This window comes from Zalophus californianus, chromosome 3 (assembly GCF_009762305.2).
Source record: "Zalophus californianus isolate mZalCal1 chromosome 3, mZalCal1.pri.v2, whole genome shotgun sequence".
In the NCBI taxonomy this organism is placed as follows: domain Eukaryota; kingdom Metazoa; phylum Chordata; class Mammalia; order Carnivora; family Otariidae; genus Zalophus; species Zalophus californianus.
In genome coordinates, this window is record NC_045597.1 from 75,158,639 (window position 1) to 75,177,156 (window position 18,518).

Here is an 18,518-nt window from a genome sequence, read left to right on the forward strand (position 1 = left end):
GCTTTAGGTCTAAAATGATTCTCTTGGGCCTCCTGGGTGGCTCACTTGGTTAAATGTCTGCCTTTAGCTTGGGGTCATGATCCCAGGGTCCTGAGATCAAGCCCTGTGTTGGGCTCCCTGTATCGTGGGAGCCTGCTTCTCCCCCACCCCACCCCCTGGCTCATGCTCTCTCTCACTCACTCTGCGCTCTCAAATAAAATCTTTTAAAAAGTAAAATAAAATGATTCTCTTGCTGGCAGCATATAGAGGGGTCTTGGTTTTTTTATTTCTTTTAACATGATGACCCCATGTCTTTTGACTGGAGCATTTAGTCCATTTACATTTAGAGCAATTATTGATAGGAATTTAGTGCCATTATATTACCTATAAAGTAATTGTTTCTGGAGGTTTTCCCTGTTCCTTTCTAGTCTTTGGTGCTTTTGGTCTTTCTTTCCCAGAGTTCCCTTTAATATTTCTTGCAGGGCTGGTTTAGTGGTCATGAACTCTTAGTTTTTGTTTATCTGGCAAACTCTCTCTCTCCTTCTATTGTGAATGACAGCCTTGCTGGATAAAGTATTCTTGGCTGCATATTTTTCCCCTTCAGCACATTGAATAGATCATGTCACTCTCTTCTGGCCTGCTAGATTTCTATGGAGAGATCTGCTGCTAACCTGATTTGTCTTCCCTTGTAGTTTAGAGATCTCCTTTCCCTTGCTGCTTTCTTTCCTTATCTCTGTTTTGCAAATTTTACTATGATATGTCTTGGTGTTGGCTGGCTTTTGTTGATTTTGATGGGAATTTTCTGTCTCTCCTGAGTTTGGATGTCTGCTGCTTTCCCCAGATTAGGAAAGTTTTTAGCTATAATTTACTCAAATAAACCTGCCCCTTTTCTCTCTCTTCTTCTGAGACTCCTATGGCATTAATATTATTACACACTATGGAGTCACTGACTTCTTTAAGTCTACATTCATGATCCAATATTTATCTTTCCATCTTCTTTTCAGCTTCATTATCTTCCATAATTCTATCTTCTCTATCACTTATTCTATCCTCTTTTTTTTTTTTCTATCCTCTGCTTCTTGTGGTGATTACATCCAGTTGGTTTTGCATTTTGGTTATAGCATTTTTCATTTCAGCCTGACTAGTTTTTAGGTGTTTTACCTCTGCAGTAAGGGTCTCTATGGTTTCTTCTATGCTTCTCTCAAGCCCAGCTAGTATTGTTATGATTGTTGTTTTAAATTCTGGTTCAGGCATATTACTTATATCTATTTTGATTAGCTCCCTGTCTGTAACCTCTTCTTGTTCTTCCTTTTGGGATTAATTCCTCCATCTTGGCATTTTGTCTAGGTCTCTTTCTTTGTGTGTTAGGAAAGCCTATGCTTGGCTTTATTTCCCCTAGAGTTAAAGCTTTGCAGCACTCTGATCAGGTGACCTGGTGCATGGGGTGGGGGGGAGGTGCTGGCTGATCCCTGCCTTCACCTTGTCTGTGTCCAAGCCATCTGCCTGCCTTGCAGTGCTCCTGTGTTTTATCTCAGGCATGCAGATAGGTTTCAAAACTCCAAATTTTGGGGACCAGGCACAGTGCGGACCTCACTGATCCTCTCGGGGAGGCTCTTGCCAGGCTGTGGTTGGTGCTGGTTCGTTTCACAAAAGCAGTCCCACTACCAAGTAGGGGCCTGGGTTTTATGGTGAAGCATAGCAAAAAGCCAGCATCCAGTTAGCTGCCCTCAGGTGTCTCTACTCATATGCTAATGAATAGGACAGCTCAATGGTGCCTGCTGGCTCTTTTGTCCCTGAGAAGCAGTGTTACCTCTCCCAAATGCACTCCAAGAAGGGGAACTGTCTCTCCCAGCATGATCCAGGGGATCCTCAGAGCACAATATCTGCTCCTGGGCCTCTGCCCTCCTTCTCCACAATAACACTGCTATGCCCACCAGGCTCAAACCTGGCGATGGCACAGACTTCTAAAACTTCAGATTTTCAGCTCTACTGCTTATAAAAACTTGTGATAATTAGCCCCTCTAATTTTCCCCATCAGTGGTTTTGGGTAAGTGTTTTTCTTGTGTAATCCCCGGTGTACTGCTCTCTCTCTCTCTCTGATAGGGCTCCCTGCCCTCTACAGAACCTATGATTCTTTTCTCCCCCAAGTCACATCACCACACCTCCTACCTTCCACAATGTGGCCACTTTCCTCCCTCTAGTTGTGGAGATGGACTTTCTGGGTGTTCAGAATGATTTGATAATTATCTAGCTGTGTTTAAGGGACAAGGCAAACATAAGGTCCTCGTACTACTCCAGCATCTTACCTCCTCCCTGATAGCTTCCTGTTTTTAGGGAGCAACTTAGAAAATTCCTAAATTGAAGCATACCACTTAGATAAATGTGTTTTTCTTCAGGTGCATGTTAGAATTTAGGCTTATTAATTCTTTTATAATGCAATTTTGAAGTGTGTGGCATCACATTTTTTTACTTTTTGTTCTAAAATTTGACCACTGACTTCTCTAATAATTTCTGCCAATCACCCAATCTTCTTCCCATAATTTTCTGTCTCAGCCAGCCTAAAATTTGTAAACCAAGTCTTACTATCATCTTAAACTCTTTTGCACTTTTTTATTGTACGTACCTGGGGGTAAAAGCAGTCATGATTAACCAAAAGCCCGTGAGCTGTCCTCTGTGCCACTTCTTAACACCTGCCAAATCCCTCCAGTCCATCTCTCTTACCTCTCTCAGACCATGCTCACTGTGCCTCCCCTCACTACAGGGCTCTCCCGTAGGAAGTTTCTTCTGTCCAGAATGTTCTCCAACACCCCCCTTTACTTACTTCCTTCTCCTTTACCCCAGCTCAGACTCCACTTTCCTAGAGGAGCCTTCACTAAGACTCTTAACAAGCTTCTACCTCTGCCTCATACTGTAATGCTGCCATCTAGGGACCCTTGAATCATACCTATTTCCTTCTGACATGGCTCATTCGTTTACTTGTCTGTCGTCTCTCTCTATATGTTGGAAGTTTTATGAAAGTAGAGATAATGTCTGTGTCTTTGACACCTAATTGTGTCTCAAAAAAATTTAAGGAATACATGAGTGGATGAATGATGAGTGCCTGAATATAGATAGTGATAGAGACCCCAATGAAAATAAGTTGCCACAGAAATGGAGAGCATCTGTCTGGGTTGCTTTGCATGTTTCAAGTCAAATATGCACACCTGATACATGAAGCTCTGACACATCCCCTCTGCCATTATAACTGCTATAAATGGCACAGTTAGTCCTAGATCTCTCTGACTAAAGTGAAGATTAGAGGTAGCACACAGCTGAAAATTTAAGAATCCAGATTGTGGAATAGTGACCATGGTAGAAAAAGTCATACAGAATCATGCTAGTCCTATGAATCTTTAACTGTCTAGCTGCATTCATGCAGATTGACTCTTTCAGGGTCAGGGCCCTCTGTGGCTTAGACACTCAGATCTACAGACATGGAAGTCTGTGTTTGGGGTGGCTGGCTACTAATGGGCACTACCCGGCTCTGTCCAATATCCTCTCTGGTAATGCTTCATAGCTACTAGGAAAACAGAGTCTGGTTTCACATGGAGACTGGGTCTGCTGCATTGCATCCCCTCATATGGCCTGTAGGTAAGGGATGTCCAGAGTTATCCAAGAGGGGAGAAATTGTTGCTTAGAGTGTGTAATGCTCATGTGTTATGCTCTATCTTTCCCACATAATACAGGATTATAAATACCTGCAACAGAACATTACTAGAGGAGATTCGGGAGCTGGAAAGTAGCAGAGCTCAAGGACTTTATCCTCCTAAAATGTTTAAAAGGAGGTGAGGCTGTTCCCTTTATCCTGACTTTTGTTAAAAAGCTGTTCTCCTCATTCTTTTTTTTTTTTTTAAGATCTATTTATTTATTCCAGAGAAAGGGAGAATGAGCAAGTGGGGGAGGGGCAGAGGGACAGACTCCCCAAGCAGACCCCCTCCACCCACTGCCGCTGAGTGTGGAGCCTGATGCTGGGCTCCGTCCTATGACCCATGAGATCATGACCTGAGCTGAAACCAAGAGTTAGATGCTTAACCGACTGAGCCCCCCAGGTGCTCCTGTTCTCCTTGTTCTTCCCACCTTTCCCTCCCAGGTACTTCCATACTTTCCATGATTTCTCCAAGCTTATTAAGCACATGTCAACCAGGCATCTTGAACTTCATATCCCCAGCAGCACAGGCCCCTATTCTGCCACACCAGCTTCCCCTAAGTTCCTCCTTTCAGTGGATGGCAACTTCATTCTTCCAGTTTCTCAGGCCAAAAATCTTGAGGTCACTCTCACATCTTCTTTCTGCTATCCCATACCCATGTCATTAAATCCTATTGTTCCTACCTCAAAGTAAAACTGAGAATTAGATCACTACTAACAATCTGTACCATCTTGCCCTGGTCCAGCCCCTATCATCTTTCGTCTGGATTATTTCAGTAGCCTCTTAACAGATATCTCTGCTTCTGGCCCTTCCCATAGCAATCAGAGAGAGGACACTTCGGCAGTATAAATTAGACATCACTCCCCGCTCTCCACCTTCCCATTACCTCCCCTTTCACTCAGAGAAAGATAAGACCCTTTCAGTGGCTTAGAGTGCCCTACACACTGTCCCTTCATACACACCCACACACAACCAGTTTGAGATATCTTATTGTTTTCTTTACCAATTTTTTTTAAATGACTCATTTTGGAAAATCATGTTTCCATTTCACCTCACATGTTTTTAAAGAAAGCTTTGTCCTTTTCACAACCTTCCTTGCTATTATTTTAACAGATGGCGCATCAAGTTTGTATATCCTAACTTTATATTAACTTCTGGTGGTTGGTGGACAGACACCCAAATATCTGTCTTGGGCCAGAGAATCTGCTAATTTCTGCCACTTTTTCCTGCAGATTCTTGCAAAAAGGTTTAGATATGCAGGGTCTGTGTCCTCCCCACTAGATGAAGCTATGGCTACTGGAGGTCAGGGAAGTGCACTGCAGGAGAAAAGGACCAGGGCTTCTTCTAGAATTGCTCCCTTTCTCCCACTGCCTTGGAAGAAGACAACAAATTACATTGTTTACTTTCACAGTTGCTGCCTTGTTCCCACTGGTCCTGATCTGATGGCTTTGAGAGAAGAATAGGCCAAATGCTAGAAATTAATGTGTATTAATATTTTTAATCTCTATACCCAAACTATCTCCAGGAAGAGGTCATCTCCAATGGTCTGCCATAACCTGGGTGTTCTTCTGAGTGAAAGAGCCATGCTCCTTCTCAGTAACAACAGACTTCTATTTCAGACACTTATATGAAGCCTGGTATGTCCTGAGGTTTTAAGCGGGCTTTATCTGGATCTGGACTATTTATACAGGAATTATAAGGCAAAGAATCAGTCTTTAACTATATTGAATGCCTGCTATATTTGGAGTACTTTGTTAACCATGAAGGAAAGGGTCAAAAGCAACTGATGGTGTGACCTGGGTAAAGAGGCCCAAAGGTACTTTTTAAAATTTAAATTGGAAGCATGGGCAAATCTAAAGTAAATGAATGGATTAATTATCACCCCCATATTTGGCACCTACTGAGTACTCAGCACTGACAGTACCAAGTGTTGGCAAGGATGAAGAGCAACTATAACTCTTGAACAATCAGTCTGGGCAACTGACCATTTCTAATCAGTTTAAAGAAATGCTTATCCCCATGACCCAACAATTCCATTTCAGGTATTTACCCAAGAGACTTTAAAATATGTGTCCACACATCCAGGTACATGATGCTAAAGGATTCCCAAGTCAGGTACAACCCAAAGAAGACTTCAACAAGATACATTATAGTGAAACTGTCAAAAATCAAAGACAAAGAATCTTGAAAGCAACACAATAAAAGAAGCTAATCACACACAAGGGAATTCTATGAACAGATTTCTCAGAACAAACCTTGTAGGTCAAGAGTGGGTAGGATGCTATATTAAAAATGCTACAGGAAAAACAACCACCAACCAAGAATACTGTATCCAGCAAAGCTGGAACTGAAAATTTTCCAGACAAACAAAAGGTAAAGAAGTTCATCACCACTGACCTGCCCTTACAAGAAATGTTAAAGGGACTTCTTTAAACTGAAATGAAAGGACGCTAATCAGTAACAGAAAAACATGAAAGTATAAATTTCATTGGTAAAGGTAAATTATAGTAAAGTTCAGAATCTAATATTGTAAAGGTGATGGATAAATCACTTATAAAGCTAATATGAAGCTTAAAAGACAAAAGTAGTAAAAATAACTATAGTTGCAATCATTTGTTAAGATACACAAGATAAAAAATATAAATTGTGACATCAAAAACAGAGTGGTGAGGAGGGTAAAAATTCCAACCTTTAGATTGCATTTGAACTTTAGTTGTTATCAACTTAAAATAGACCTAAAATATAATTTTATGTAAGTTTCATGGTAACCACAGAGCAAAAACCTATAGTAAATACACACAAAAAATAAGTAAAGAGAAAGGACTCTAAACATACCACTGCAGAAAATCATCAAATCATAAAGAGAAGAAATGAAGGAACAAAGCAATTACTAAACAGCCAGGAAACAATGAACAAAATGGCAATAAGTATACACAGGCATATCTTGTTTTATTGTGCTTTTCCTTATGGTACTTCACAGATACTGCTTTCTTTTTTTCCCTTTTCTTTTCTTTCTACAAATTGAAGGTTTGTGGTATACCGTGTCCACAAATCTGTTGGTGCCATTTTTCCAACAACATTTGCTCACTTCATGTCTCTGTCACATTTTGGTAATTTGCACAATATTGCAAACTTCTTCCTTATTATTTTTTATGGTGATCTGTGAAGAGTGATTGTGACATGCTGAAAGTTCAGGTGGTGGCAGGCATACATTAACAATAAATTATTTTTAATTAAGGTATGTACATTGTTCTTTTTAGGCATAATGCAATGATACACTTGAGAGACTACAGTATAGTGAAAACATAACTTTTATATGCACTGGGAAAGCAAAAAATCCACTTGACTCGATTTACTGTAATATTAGCTATATTGTGATAGTCTGAAACCAAGCCTGCAGTATTACTGAGGTATGCCTATGCTGATGAGTAATTTCTTTAAAGGTGAATAGATTAAACTATCCAATTAAAAGACAGAGTGGCTAAATGGATTAAAAAACAAAACCCATCTATATGTTGCCTACAGGAGACTCACTTTAGATGTAAGGACATGCAGAGAATGAAGGTAAAGGAATGGAAAATGATATTCTATGCAAATGGAAACCAAAAGAAATCTAGGGTAGCTATACTTATATCAGACAAAGTAGACTTTAAAATAAAAACAAGAGAGAAAGAAAGTCATTACATAATGATAAACTGGTCAGTCCAATAAGAGGATATGACATTTGTAAATATTTATGCACCCAACATAAGAGTACTACATGTATAAAGCAAATATTAACAGACCCAAAAGGAGAAATAAACAGCAATATAATAACAGTAAGGGACTTTAATATCCTACTTTTTTTTTAAAGATTTTATTTATTTACTTGAGAGAGAGAATGAGAGAGAGAGAGAGAGAGAGAGCACATGAGAGGGGGGCGGGACAGAGGGAGAAACAGACTCCCTGCTGAGCAGGGAGCCCAATGCAGGACTCCATCCCAGGACTCCAGGATCATGCCCTGAGCAGAAGGCAGTCGCTTAACCAACTGAGCCACCCAGGTGCCCAATATCCTACTTTCATCAATGGATAGGTCTTCTAGATAGAAAATTAATAAGGAATACTGTCCTTAAATGCTTCATTAGACAATTGGCTTAACAGATACATGCAGAACATTCCAACCCAAAGCAAGAGAATATACATTCTTCTCAAGAGCACATGGAACAATCTCCAAGATAGATCATACATTAAGCCCCAAAACAAGTCTTAGTAAATTTAAGAAGACTGAAATAATATCAAGCATCTTTTCTAACCACAATGGTATGAAACTGGAAATCAATTACAAGAAGAAAACTGGAAAATTCACAATGTGTGGAGATTAAACAACATACTACTGAACAACCAATGGATCAAAAAAGAAACTGAAAAAGAAATAAAAATACATCTGGAGACAAATGAAAATGGGAGGGCAACAATGGGGTGCAGCAAAAGCAGCTCTATGGAGGGAAGTTCATTACAATAAATGCCAACATTGAGATACAAAAGACATCTCAAATAAAAAACCTAATCTTACACTTTAAGGAACTAGGAAAAGAAGAACTAAGCCTCAAGGTAGCAGAAGGAAGGAAATAACTAAGATCAGAGCAGAAATAAATGAAATAGAGACGAAAACACAGTAGAAAATATCAATTAACAGCTGTGGTTTTTCAAAAAATAGACAAAGTAGACAAACTTTTGGTTAGACTCATGAAGAAAAAAAGAGGACTCAAATCAGAAACAAAAGAGGAGACATTACAGCTGATAACACAGACATACAAAGGATCATAAAGCACTACTACAGAACCAAAGCAATCTTGAAGAAGAACAAAGCTGGAGGCATCACACTTTCTGATTTCAAACTATATTACAAAGCTATTCTATTACATTTTACTATAAAGCTAATATATATTGCTGTAGCAATCCAAACAGTATGGTACTAGTATAAAAAACAGATCTGGGAGATTGATACATAGGTAAATAGGTCTGTTAAAATTCATCACACTGTACTTTTAAGATCTATGCATTTTATCACATGCAAAATGAACCTCGGTAATAAGAAACCAAACCAAAAATATAAACAGTATAAATTGTACAAAAAGAAAATTCACATAACAAAGTGCTAGCCTCCCAAAAAGATAAATTGTTTCCAGAAATCAGCAAGACCAAACACCCAAGCAATAGAAAAATAGGCAAAGTATAAACACACAGTTCACAGAAAAGGAAATGCTAAAGATTCTTAAACATATGAAAATATTCTCAACTTTATTCATAGTAAGAAATGAAAATGCTAAGCACACAGGCAGGATATTTTTCATCTATCATTGTTGGCCACCCTTGGCTCGTGAAAATATGGGAAAGGAAAGAATTATGGTAGTTAATTTGGCAATATCTATCAGAAATACAATTGCGTATGGCCTTTGACTCAGTAATTCTATTTCTGGGAATGTACCATCCCCTCTCATCCCCCAAAAACTCACATATGTCCCAGTGTTAGGGACTGCAGCAGTATTTGGAACTGCCAACGTTTAGGAACAACCTTACTTGTGTGGTACATTCACGCACTCCAGTACTCTCTAGCTGTGAAAAGCAGTCAGGAAGCTGTGTACTGAGGTGCAAATGATTCCAGGATATGTTAACAGAAAAAATCAGATGTTGAACCCTTTGTACAATATGCATCCTTTAGTGCAAAAGGGCAGGAATAATAATATGCAAGCACTTTTTCTTATAAAGCACCTCTGCAAAATTAGCTAAGAAACCACTATGAGTGATTACCGGTAGAGAACAGAGGTGAGGAACAAGGAAGTTGGGAAAAGGAAGTCGAATGTTTATTCTCCATCTTTACATATTTTCTCTTTAAATTTTTAACCATGTAAGTGATTTATCTGTGAAAAATTTAACAGAAAAAGAGGAAGAGGGAGAGAGGGAGAAAAAAGGAGGGAATGCAAATGAGTAAATGGATTCTGGAAAGCCCAGAGCCAAATGTTCTTCAGCTCCTGGATATACAAGCAAAAGTAAAATCCTAATCTGAGTCTTTCAAACGCTTTGGAAAACCTCAACCTTTTTTTTTTTTTATGATTAACTTTTTTTTTGTTCTGGTTCAGAACATTAGCAATGGGTCACTTTCATTCCGGGGAGCAATGGAGAGAGGGAAGTCAGTAGTCAGTTATTCCCAAGGCCACGCCCCTTGTGTAATAACCTTTGAGCCGCACCAACTCAGGAACTGTTCCTTCAGGCAGTCCTTAGAAAACGTCCTCTGAGCCACCAAAGGGAAGCCTTCCCACAGGAGGGCATGGTATAGGGGTACAGTTGTGGTTGTTGAAAGCAACTGCAGTTTGTCACACCAGCTGTGAGCCCCTCAGATCTCTGGCAATACCAGGATACATGGCGAATCCCAAAACAGCAAAAGGCTCCTATAGCCTGGTGACATCTTAGAAGTGAGAAAACAGAGCAGGTTAGGCTGCATGGGTTTTTGTTTTGTTTTAACCCTATTTTCAGGCTTATAGAGAGAAAAAAGGAAGAAACAACCATGGACTTCCCTAATTATGCTGCTGTGTTTACCCACAATGGCCCCACACTCTTTGAAATTTAGAAAGTATTGAACTTGGGGCGTCCAGTGTGGTCCCCTTGGGGTTTAGAGAAGGTGTCTCTTATGCTTAGAGCTGACCCTTCCTGATGCACGGTATTCAGAGTCTTGAACCAGGAAATTGAGACAAAGATTTTTAAAATACACAGCATAAAATCTCTAAGGTGCTCTGGGAGGCCAGAAGACTGACAGGACATGCATTGTTCCATTCAGCTCCTGGGGAGGGACAGTTAGGAGGGCCGTATGTAAGAAATGTTCACAAGCAAAACCCCTATTTTAGAAGAAGCACCTTGTTGAGTATCTGGATAATATCAATTTTATTTTAAATATACAAACAGTCCCTAAAACATGAAGACTTTTTTCTTTTACCTTGCAACTTCTTTTTTGTCCCAATAAATTTCTTTCAAATCTGTTCCAATGAACTAAAGTGAGGCTATGATTGATTTATTCACAGAGTGGAGGCAACAAAACTCAGAATGTCCGTAGCCAGCACACTGCAGAAGATTGTCTTCCCAAATGAATCTTTTGATCAAAGCATCCCACGTAAGTAACATGCTGTAAAGTAGGCCACAAACTGAGACTCCACCTACTGACATGAAAGATGAGCAATTCAATGTCAGGTGCTTCTTGAAGAGATTAGGCCAAGTGAAATGAGCCAGACACAAAAAGACAAGGACTCTACGATTCCACTGATATGAGGTACTTAGTCAAATTCATAGCGACAGAAAGGAGAATGGGGGTTTCCAGGGGGTGGAGGTGGGGGATGATGGGAGAATGGGCACTTGGTGTTTAATGGGTATGCAGTTTCAGTTTGGGAAGATGGAGAGGTCTGCAGATGGATGCTGGTAATGGTTCCACAGCACAGTGAATGTACTTAATGTCCCTGAACTGTACACTTAAACACCATTAAGTGGTATATTTTATGTTACATGTATTTTACCACAATTTTTTTAAAAGGAAACTACCTGTGGTATTTTATATATATTTTTTAAAAGGTAAGGTAGTTCTCATAGGGCAGGAAGGCTCACCTGGATTCATCAAATTAATGTTCTTGGCCTAAAGCAAGTGCAGTTTCAAAGACCGCAATTCCTGGTCAACCATTCCTGAATGATAACCTCCTTAAATCTAACATCCTCACGTTTTCAAGATCCTCTTACAGACTCCCAACATGCCATTTAAGATGGAAAAGTGGTATTTGGCTCCAAATAATTTTTACCCTTAGAAAACTTGTGTACACTTTTTGGGGGTATGATGTTAACATAGCCCATGTTGGACATGGAAAACCTTTAAAAGTTATTTCATTTTCCTGTCCTTTAATAAGAAATGCATCCGAGAAGTGCCTAGATGAAAGATTTAGGTCCTATGTGACTCATGTCTGATAATGTGAGTGCTGATTACTATCCTGAGAAAGGAAATGAGTCAAACACAAAGGTAGTACAAACAAAGGAACGTGGGATATTTGCATGGAATGAGAGCTAACTGTCCCTCTTTTCTGACCAAGGTATTCACTGAAAGTTGTAGAATTTTAAAAATTCTAGATTCTTTTATTGTCTTTTTTTCATATCTCTGAGATTTGTGTGTCTCTGGATTGATCGCTAGTTCTCCTTTGCACACACACACAGTTACTTCTTCCTGTCCTGTGCCCAGCACTTTGGTTTTCCCCCTCTCCCTAGATATATTTAAGCAGAAGCAGCGGAAAGGTAACCAAAGGTAAAAAAAAATGAACCAGGACAAGAAAATAAAAAGTACAACAGATGTCTTAAGGATTTGGATTAACATCTCTCCGATCTTCTTTCCCAAATGATGACCTTGATTTCTACATCCCAGAGAAAAATGGGCCAAAAATGAACTTTCAGTCACTCTCTCCACCACCTCACCTGTCAGCTACTTCCACCCACACACTCTGTCTTCCCACTTATTTCCACAGACTGGCTCTTGTGCCAGTGAGTGGCCACTGACTCCATTTGCTCTTGTGCACCCGAGAATCTCATTCCCATCTTTTCTTTGTCTCCTAGGTCACCACTTTTTCACTCTCCGCTACTAGATCATTCTCACCAGCACACAAAAGTAGAACTTTCTCTGGACCGTCCATTACCCATTAGAATGTGCTTCATTTCATTGAACTCCTTTGCAGGAACAGTTCTTGGTCAAATGGTCTGTATCCATTTTCTCAAATCCCCTTCTTTCATTCTCCCTTAAACTCACTCCCCATCAAGCCTTCACGCCTACCACCTAACTGACATTTCTCCAGTCAAAGCCACCAATGATGTCCAAAACTGAGCCCCTGGTCTCCTCTCCCACCAAGCCTGCTCCACCTACAGCCTTCACTTGAAGACAACTGCATGCTTTCAGTTGCTCAAGCCAAAATCCTTGCAGTCCTTCCAATTCCTCTAACATATTAGATGGCTCTGCCATCACATTATATTCAGAGACTGACCACTTCTCACTCAAACCCCTGTTGGCACCCTGCTTTGGACCACCACCACCACCACCTGTCTGAATTTCTGCAACAATCTCTTAACAAGTCTCCTGCTTCTACCCTTGACTCTTGTACAGCAGCCAAAGTGATGCATTTAAGATCATGTCAGCACAAGCATATCAATTTTCTGCTCAAAATTCTTCAATAGCTATCTATCACATTCAATATAAAAGCCTTACAATGGCCAAAAAAGACTTATCTGGACCCTGTTACTTTCCTGATGTCATCTAATCTTCTTCCTCCTTCATTCCACTCCAACCTCTGTGCTCTTCTTATATCAAGAATGCTCCTGCCCCGGGGCCTTTGCACTGGATGACACTTCAGCCTAGAAAGCAAATCTTTCATATATCTGTGCTGCTCAATCTCTCACTTCCTTCAAGGCTTTGCCCAAATATTACCTTCTCAATGAACCCTACCTTGACCACTCTACAGCTACACAACCCCACCCCTGATTTCAGTTTTTTCTTTTGTTCATAGCTCTTTAGTATACTCTTGGATACTATGATTAACTCTTTGTTTTGTGCTTATTATCTTCATATGCTTACATAATTCATCTTTATTGCTAGAATGTAAGCTCTGTAAGAACAAGGATTTTTGCTTTGCTAATTTATTCCAAGAACACATGTACATAGTGGACACTCAGTACAAATCTTATGGAATGAACTAATTGACTAATGAAGTGTCCAGGCAGAATTATGTATATTAACAAATAGCCATTTCTTCTTCCAACTGTCCAACGTCAACCATTGGAAATGGACAAAATGGAACCAATATTTATTGAGCACATACCGTGATCTTGGCCACTGTTAAAACACTGGGTCTTTATTGCACTAAATATCTGAAACCACTATGTAGAGACAGTTATTAAATATTTGTTGAACAACAAGTTAACTGAATGAATCCTCATTTTGCAGGGAAGGAAATGGTTCAGCAAATTTCATCACTTGCCTTAGATTATATAATTAGAAACGGGTGGAAGACAGACGGGAACTTCAGTATGTCACATTCCAAAGTGCCACATAGTTCAGCTCCATGGGAATTCGGTTGATACACAGGAATCCAATGGTCAACTGCATCCCAGCTTTGCCTCTTGACTTGCTATGCGACCCTAGGCATGTCACTTATCATCTCTGAGCTGCACTATCTCTATCTTTTTGGTACTTCATGCTATTGGGGTCACTGTAGATAATATGGAGTGTTAAAGGACATATGTAACTGGATTCAAATAGAGGGATAAGTGCTTTATGCAGGAATCACATGCTCCTGAAACCACTACCAAACATTTCGTTAATATATGAGGATATGAATGACTTTAAAATATCATTGAATATATATGAGAAATAGAAAAGTATATTTCAGTTACTTTAAAAATATTTTTAAAATATTGTATAGAAAGAAATTATTTTCATGACTCACTTTTTAAAAACGTTAAAATAGAGAATACTATTGGAGGGTTAGAAATCGTATAGGATTACAAGAGATTCTAAGGTGTGTTCTCTATGACATTATCTTTTGTTGCTGGAGGTGAAGTGCCTCAGCCAGTTTGGAGGTTTTGGGGTCCTGTATGTTTTTCTGCATTTCACCACAATGTTAACTTGAATTTGTAAAGTGCTCTGAGCTCCTCAAATAAGAAATAGACAGGGAGGTTCTCTGTTAATTGCAACTAACAACTCTTTCTTGAGCCAGAAAATTCTGACTTTAAGATGTTATCAGACTCCCAAATTTATAATGAAGTGAATTAAATGAGACAGTTATGCCAAAATAATGAGAAATGACATGGTTGATTCTGAAATCTGCTAAACGTTTTACCAGGTTGAAGAAAAAAAATGACTTGGAAATTCCTTCATCCTTCACCTCTACCCCCCTCCCCTTACCTCCCTTGCCTCTGTCCCCCATCCTCCCAGATTCTGGCTGCAGCTGAGCATTTAGGAAGCAGATGCACTGGGAAACCAGCCCGGGGAAGTTCAGGAGTTGGGTCCATGGACGGCTTTCCCCAGGCCCCCATCATTACTTTGTGGCTGTCAGGACTTCCTGAAAGATGAATGAAAGTGGGAAAGGCTAAGAACTGGAAGCTTCCCCTTAGCTCCCCATTTGGATGCAAATGGCAGCTAAATGTTCATCAGGCAGAAACGGGTGACCTGATGGTGTATCTTTGTCAGGCTGAGGGGTGTAGGCTGGACAGGTGGAGGGTCATGGTCCAGGTTGTCCCTCTTCAGCTCTCACTCCTCCCTGAGAACACTGCAGATAGGAAAACCAGCCCAGATTTCCAAAAAGATACCATTTATCTCTGAGTAGCAGTAGAATCCTGGTTTTCTGAGGCCAGATCTTTATACAATTTGGGGGACCTTTTTAGGAAAATTAGGTTTAAACGCAAATATTTAGATGAGTAAAAAAATAAAATCACAACAAATTACTAGTATACAAAAGAAAATTCTAAAACCTTACCCACCCTTGAACGGGGGTAATGTGGCTGAAACTTCATCAGCTCACAAAAGATCTTCTCTGTGTACATGTCTTATAAGAACTAAGGAGAAATATTTTTTCAGGCCATATCTGAAATATTGTTTTCAGACCCACCTGCTCCCTGGAGGTTAAGGCAAGAATTAAAAACAGAGGGGGAAAAAAAAAGGTTTTATGTCTCCATTTGAGCGGGGAAGAGACAATTTAAAATGCTAACACATCTTCCATTTAAAAAGAAGGTGGGGGGCAGTAAATAAAGAGGGCGGGGCTATGTTTTATTTGTTCATTTACAGCCCTCCTTGTTTTTATGATTAGAACATTTAATATAAAAATGAATGGACAGCTGTTTTTCCACCTTTGGTTGTTTGCGTGGCTGACATGAAGTGGGCCCACTCTCTAAAAGAGGCGGTCTCTGAACGCTCAGAAATCCTGCCTCTGGGTTTTCCTGCCACACCTGCAGGCCCTGTCCTGCAGTATTATGTTCTTCATAGCCACTCAGAGCATCCATGGATACACATGAGAAACATTTGGGTGGTTCTAAAAAATGCCAAAGTTTCACCTTGAGATTATGATCTACTTCCTCCAAGTGGGAAGGAAAGAGATAGAAGAACATCGTGAGGGGTTGAAAGCTATTGATACCAGCATCTACCCACAGGTTGTGGTTCAATTGGCCTAAACAGTGGTTCTCCAGGCCTTGTATTTAGGCCAGCAGCAGGCGCATCAGCCGGGAAGTTATTAGAAATGTCAGTTCTTGATCCCCTATGGCAGATTTACTAAGCCAGAAATTCTGGAGATGGGGCCAGTGGTCGCCAAGTGAATTCTGGTGCCCACTGAAGTGTGAGAACCACCGGTCCAGTGTTGGTACCGGATCCTGGGATTTTACCAGGTTTCAGGTGATGCTACTGAGGAGAGAAGTCTGGGACCACTTGTCTTTCCTTCCACACAGAAGCACTGCAGTAAATCCAATATAATCAGTATATACCACATAGATAGAAGTTACTTTCCTTCTTTCAGTTGCGGCCCCAGAAATGGGTATGTTTAAAGGGCTCCCCTAAGTCGTTCTTTAATACCGCCAAACATGCAAGGTGTTCCATTACCATTCTCTCAACATACCTCACCACTTTCCCCTACCTCTGTCACTGGCCTGGCTGATGTGGCCAATGCGTCTCAGTTGGATAGGAATCTTGCTTTCAGTCAGCAGAATGCTCCCTGTACGTCAGTGCTCCTAACAGATTCCCCTGTCCTTTCTTTACTCTTTCAGATGGGTACGCATTTTCTCAAGTAGAACAAGCTGTGATTACTCAGGAAGAACTAGTCCGTTCTTATAACACTACTAAAAGCAAAAGCAGTAAGATAAGTATGGACTCTTCTGACTCCAGATAGGAGTGAGGTTTGGACGACATCCTGTGTTCTCATGTCCTTCCCCAAGGCTGCAGAACATGCCAACACCCCCGAACACTCATTTCTTGTGGCTCTGGGCAGACAGTTTGTTATTTATGTATCAATTGAGTCAATCCTTGGATATAAATTATGGGGGAAGCCTATTTTTCTTAATTTGTCTTTAATGTTTTACCTAACCTGTTTACTTTTCTGTTGTTTTGAGATAATTTACCAGTTCAGTCTAAAGTATAAAATTAAAAACATTTTGTTTCACCAAAATTTAAGCTTTGGTACAAGTTGTTTTGGGAGAAAAGGTAAAGAAGGTCATGATGCATAACAAGCCTATCTTAGTTGAAAAGGAGTCACACAGAAACTTTGTATTTTGAAAACTCACAGATTAAGGCGGGCATATAAAGGCAACATATAAAATATTTTTCTAAGTAGGCTGTCCTGTCACTTTGAATCATACCTTATTTGTAGGAAATTTGCACAGTATTCTTGATTTTTTAATGAATTCACATAATAGGTGTAATATACTATAATCTCAGGTTTCAAAATCAGTGTGCAAAAATCAACATATCTCCTTATTTTCTGTACATTGATTTAATCTCCATTCTGATTCCCCCATGCATTAGGACTTAGTGGGAAATTCAGCCACAGTCATTCTTGGGACTGTGCTTTAGGCTTATACTAACTTCCCTGGGTTTCACACAATGCATAGCATTGGGGCACCATCTGTTCTTCTGTCATCTTCCCACACAGGTCACCACTAAAACAAATGATTTATTTTGGTCACTTTATGACGCTTCTGTACCAGGTAGGGGAAACTGGAACCTCTAGGGAGGCTGGAAATCCCCATGCCTATTAATGATTCTGGGTCACTAATTCTGATGTATGGGAGGGTTTTTCCCCATACATACAAAGAATTCTCAGACACCAGCTGGGTGCCCTACAATTCAACTCAATTCTGACACTATCTACCTGAAGATAGCATCAGACCCCACAGGTTAAGGACTCAGTCCCACAAGACTGCCCCCCATCCCCACATACACAGTTCAGATGCCAATCCTGGGCCCAGATTGTCACCCGTGCTTCTGACCAACTGATTATAAGTCAAAGGTTCCCATGACACCCTCCTTGGATTCAATTAATTAGCTCGAGCAGCTCACAGAACTCCGGAAACCCATTTACTCATTAAATTACCAATTTATTACAAAGGATATTAAATAATATGAAAGAATATGATTCAACAGCCAGATGAAGAGATACACAGGGCAAGGTCCCAAACAAAGCAGCTTCTGTCCCAGTGGAGTTTGGGCCCAGCATGGTAACACATGGAAACATTCTGGTTCACCAACACAGCTTTCTAAAACCCTTCCTTTTGGTTGGTTATGGAGGCTTCATTACATAGGCATGACTGATGAAATCTTTGGCTGTTGGTGACTGATTCAACTCCACTCCTTCACCCTCCCCAGAAAGGGGTGGGTGGGACTCAAAGTGCCAACCCTCTATTTATTGGTGGTTCCCTTGGTAACCAGGTCCCATCCTAAGTTTTTTTTTTCCTAAAAGTTACCTCATTAACATAAATCCAATTGGGGTAGAAAGGGACTTAATAGGAATAAAAATATAGCATTTCACCTTTATGTGTCTGAAGCATTTTCAGGTACAGAAGACAAGAAACCAAATATTATAACAAAAGATGTTCTCATTGCTCTTATCACCCAGGGAATTCCAAGGGTTTTTGTTGCTGTGAGCCTGGAACCATGGACAAAAACCAAACATATATGAGAAGTATTTTGGTCATTCAGATGACCTTCTTGACCAAATATAGATTTCTTATAAATCACAATATTGTACCTGTGGTCTAACATTGCCAGGAAAGCCATTCCTCTCCTGGAACACATCATCATCCCAGTGTACAGTGAGGGGATGA

At 40.1% G+C, this 18,518-nt stretch overlaps 1 protein-coding gene across 13 annotated transcripts in view; it reads left to right on the forward strand.

The window, feature by feature from the left end:
* Positions 1 to 16,787, forward strand: part of LOC113919824 (phospholipid-transporting ATPase IB-like) — a 237,857-nt gene extending 221,070 nt beyond the window's left edge. For 10 of the 13 annotated variants that reach the window (XM_027589591.2, XM_027589588.2, XM_027589592.2 and 7 more), the window contains 3 exons: positions 3,705 to 3,803; positions 10,721 to 10,809; positions 16,467 to 16,787. In XM_027589591.2, coding sequence (XP_027445392.1) covers positions 3,705 to 3,803; positions 10,721 to 10,809; positions 16,467 to 16,588 — 310 coding nt within the window. In that variant the 3' untranslated portion in view covers positions 16,589 to 16,787. Of the gene's footprint in view, positions 1 to 3,704; positions 3,804 to 10,720; positions 10,810 to 16,466 lie in introns of those variants that run through there. The other 3 variants (XM_027589596.2, XM_027589600.2, XM_027589598.2) reach the window with 2 other exon arrangements.
* The last annotated feature ends 1,731 nt before the right edge of the window (positions 16,788 to 18,518 follow it).